Here is a 4506-nt window from a genome sequence, read left to right on the forward strand (position 1 = left end):
AGGAACAAAAGACGCATACTGGCAAAAACTAATTCACCATCTGTACGAGACAACCATGTCGTCTCAAGTCAAAGGATTATTGCATACTTGTAACATATAACATACCGATTACACGTAGGTAAACACCATGCGGTACGTTGTAGTCAGTCATTGTTTAGTGACTTGTTCTCTAACAATCGTCCACATGCACACTCTTCGTATCTCATATAGGATGACATGAAACTCACCATAAGAAGGACAATGTGCTAGTCTTATCGGAATTCTAGTGCTCAATTAGAATTCCTATGACTAGAAACATTTTTACAATACTCGATTTATTAATTCTTCGTCACTCATATTTAACTCTTAAAAATGAAAAATTAAGAAGATTGTACGGAATAATATCAAATATTAACTAAACCAAAATAAAATAAATAACACTTATTTATTATATTTATTTAATCAGAAACTAATGGACAAAACAATAAATGTTGGCTCCTAGGACATACATGTCTAACATGGGATACATCACATACTAGTGAAATTGTTCTCTTACTGTCTATTTGATCATACGTTGATATAGTGAATTGGATTGACTGTTAGTGGTCCCCTAGGCATTGATGTTGTTTGCATTGAACTTGGTAAACAAATTCTTGTGTGTTGTTCTTTATTTACTTATCGTTTGATTCGATTTCATTACATAATTGATAATCTGAATTGTTAATTGAATAACCAGTAAATGAACTAGTAGCATAATATGAACACACAGTTTAGTTAATTGCAATTAAACCAAGTATATTTGAGGAACACTTGAACTCTCATTAGTCTTGAACTTGAATTTGTTGCTCCAAAAGTTATTCCATAATCTAAGAAGATTTACAAATATAAAACCTATGAACTAATTCTTTGTTCGAAAAACTTTAACAACCCAGAAGAGATATTTTCTTTCATTTTGTATTTTGAAGAATATTCCATTAACACACAATGTCTTTGAACTATATTGTCATTTGTGTAGGCGGTGACATATCTCACACAAGAACTTTTAAACATTTGTTTAGTTCTTAAGAGTGTGCTCGTTTTGGCCATGAAATAGCATTCCTAGTTTTGCAAGAGTTTCTAAAGAATTGAGCTCAATCAATTCTTCTTTGAAGCGACCCACTTCTTTTTCACATAGATGATTCATTTCCAAGTATCCTGCAAATTCACTCATGGCAATCAACACTTTGAATCATTAAAGCATTTAAGCATGCTAGCCTCATGTGGAAGTCACTATTCAATGGAGAGTGGTTAGGAGTTCGAGACCCCCCACAGTGACACATTTCATTCCATAATTTAATTGTCCTATTGAACCTATGTATCAGCTAGATTAGGTATCCACTATAAGCTTTTATTACAATGGTTTTAGTCTCATTCATCTTGTCACCTTCTCTACGAACTTTTTGCTTAACCCTTTGGTTAGCGGCCACTATGTTATCTTTTGACGATCTCACGTAATCAATAGATATAACACCATTTGTGGGAAGTTGTTTAATAGTATTATGTCTACGATGTATATGACTAGATTTACCATTGTACATGTTACTCGATACCTTATTGATTGTGGCTTGACAATTGCAATGAATACAAATTGGAGGTACAAGTTTGTCCCAACTAAGAATATCCTTAAGAAAATAACATAGCTATTTATCATCTTCTCAACACTTGTCCAAAGCTATTAGCTCTTATTCCATCATGGATCTTGCTATTATAGTTTGTTTAGAAAATTTCCAATAAAAGGTTTCACCGGCTAATGTGAACACGTAGTCACTCGTGGACTTAGAGTCCTTAATATCCAATATGCAATTAACATTGATATACCTTTTTAGCATAACTAGGTATCTTTTATAGTGTAGTCCAAAGTCACGAGTATACATTAGGTATCTCATAATCTTTATAATTGCCTTCTAGTGCACCGAGGCTATTAGTATACCTACTAAGTTTGCTAACTACAAAGGCAATACATGGCTTAGTACAATTCATTAGATACATCAAACTTTCAATAATCTGAGAGAGTTAATATATCCAATGGTCCTCCAAGTTTTAAAAAATAACCACTCAGCTATAATGGATAATGTACTTTTTTTTTGTTTAAAAAAAAGTACATTATTTGTGTACTGAATGTACATTATTTGATAATATATAAAAGATCATGTATTTTCAAATAATGTATTTTATATATACAAATAATGTAATTTTAGTATATTAAAAATGTACTTTGTATTCCATTAATCTTTCATGTAAACGTTCCGCTTATGATTCAATGAATTAGTCTCAAGAGATTATTATAAAAAAAAAAAAGGTACTTTGTATTTATGGTTCACCCAAAATATGTGAACCATGGACCATGGCCCATAGAATAATGATTGCATTAAAAAGGGTTCAAAGTAAGTCATGCTTTGAACCTATTTAAAGCTTACATATTCAGTCTTTTTAAAAACTTTAATAAGTATTTTAAAAATATACCCAATACAAAACTAATATATAACTACATAAGTATATCACCACAATGCAAATATAATAGCATTAAAACATAAAATAAAATAAAACAAGTCACAACTTCAGCACGCTCATTACTTATTTATGAATAAATTCAATTGCATGCATTCAAAAAAAAATTAATTGTATTATTGCTTCATCCTATATAATTTCATAAATAGTTAACAATGAACACACATAATTAAGTCGCAACACTTCATTAAATATTATAGAATAAGAACAATTAATAAATAATTAAACAATAAGACGTGTTAATTAATTTTTCAGGTAATTTAATTATTATGTTTTCAGGGTAATACCAAACATGTTAATTAATTTTTGCAATAAAATTATTTTTATCAAATATATTCTTTAAAAATATTTTCCTTTAAATTTAATTTAATTGATGAGAAAGTACCAATCGTTCTCTAAAAAGTGAAATAATTTTATTTCACTCTCTCAATGTGTCAAAAGGGTCATTGGCCTTACCATTATCCACTAATTTGATTAGCCAGGTAATCCACTAAAAACAAAATCTTATCTGTGTGTTGTAATTGAATATTTTAAAAAGAAATCACCTAATTAGCAGCTTACTTCTGTTTTTGTGATTTAAAAAAGTGCAAAATATAGTCTAATTAAATACAGGACAGCATACCTTTTTCTAAATATAATTTTAATTAATAAAAGCTAAAATAATAAACTATCTTCCTTTAGGAGTTTCTAGGTTCTCTTCTCTCCTGTGGTTCTATCCACATTTGGGTCCACAAACTAAGCACTTTTGCCGTATTCCTTGTCACATAGCTTCTTCTCTCTCGATCCTCTCCTTTTTTGCCCTTCAAGAATCGCTAAACTTTTTCCCCCTTTCTTTTACAATTTCTCGAATCTGTTCTTGTTTCATTGTTTTGGTCTTTGTTTCCTCGGATATTCCTAGAAAAGAGCAGGAAAAAAAGTTGACTCTTAGGCTGTTGGAATCGATTTCGGGTTACTGGGTTTGAAGAGTCTCTCGGGTTTCTGAAATTGGGGGTTTGTCCCGGATTTTGTGGTATTGAATTTTGGGCAGAAGATTCGATTATGTCGTTTCAGCCTGTGAATCCCAATTTCTAAGCTCAACTGAATCTGATTTACGCTGTTCTGCGAGTTGTGGATTTTTTATTTGCCGGTTGATTTTAAAGTGGGGATTTTAGATTTTTAGCAAGTGGTTTGTCTCTCAATGTTTTGAGACTGGTTGAATCTAGAGAGAAGATGAAGAGAGGGAAAGGTGAGGAGAAAATAATGGGGCCAATGTTTCCCAGGCTTCATGTTAATGATACTGAAAAGGGAGGACCAAGAGCTCCTCCAAGGAACAAGATGGCTCTCTATGAGCAGCTCAGCATCCCCTCTCAGCGATTTGATAATGGAGTTTTGCCCCTGAACCCCAACAACGCTTCCAATTTGATCCCTCCCTCACCAGGCCAGGTAAACTGAGAGCTCTTGTACCTCTCTTTGGTTTCATTTTCACGATATGTGCTATCTGATCCTTGGTATTTCCGGGAGAGAATGAATTTTGTTTGAAATTTACTTTTTACTTTTTACTATTGTCTGTTCCATTACTCTTGTGAGTTGGTGACATAGACTGTGAATGAGGTAAGACTTTATTTAATAGTGATACCACTTTTCAGAACTCATTAGACAATTTGTTCTTTCTGTTATTTTGGAACAGCAAAAATGTTAGCCTCAACTGATTCAGAGACCATGGATCCTTTTCATTTGTTTAGTTAGATCTAGGGAGAATGGTAACTGTATCAGCTCCGGGTCCTCTACAGAGAGAAAACTCTCTCACCTCTCTTTAGAGGCCAAAGAATTTTTGGAAAAATTTCCCTCCTGGTGTGTCTATGCCCCAGGGTGGCATTTTACCCTCCCATCCCTTTCTTTTTTGTCCTTGCTCTTCTATTTGGAGGGGAGGATCCTTGGTATCTTTGGGCTTTGTGACCTGGAAGAGTGTTGGGGATGGTGTTTTGGGCGTGGGGGGGGGGG

The 4506-nt window shown here is 33.0% G+C and overlaps 1 protein-coding gene across 1 annotated transcript in view; it reads left to right on the forward strand.

The window, feature by feature from the left end:
- Positions 1-3223: 3223 nt before the first annotated feature.
- The window catches only part of LOC116032755 (protein EARLY FLOWERING 3), a 7296-nt gene continuing 6013 nt past the window's right edge, over positions 3224-4506 (forward strand). Inside the window, exon 1 of the mRNA XM_031275469.1 lies at positions 3224-3948. Coding sequence (XP_031131329.1) covers positions 3736-3948 — 213 coding nt within the window. The 5' untranslated portion in view covers positions 3224-3735. The remainder of the gene's footprint in view (positions 3949-4506) is intronic.

Source organism: Ipomoea triloba, chromosome 1, assembly GCF_003576645.1.
Source record: "Ipomoea triloba cultivar NCNSP0323 chromosome 1, ASM357664v1".
Classification (NCBI taxonomy): Eukaryota; Viridiplantae; Streptophyta; class Magnoliopsida; order Solanales; family Convolvulaceae; genus Ipomoea; species Ipomoea triloba.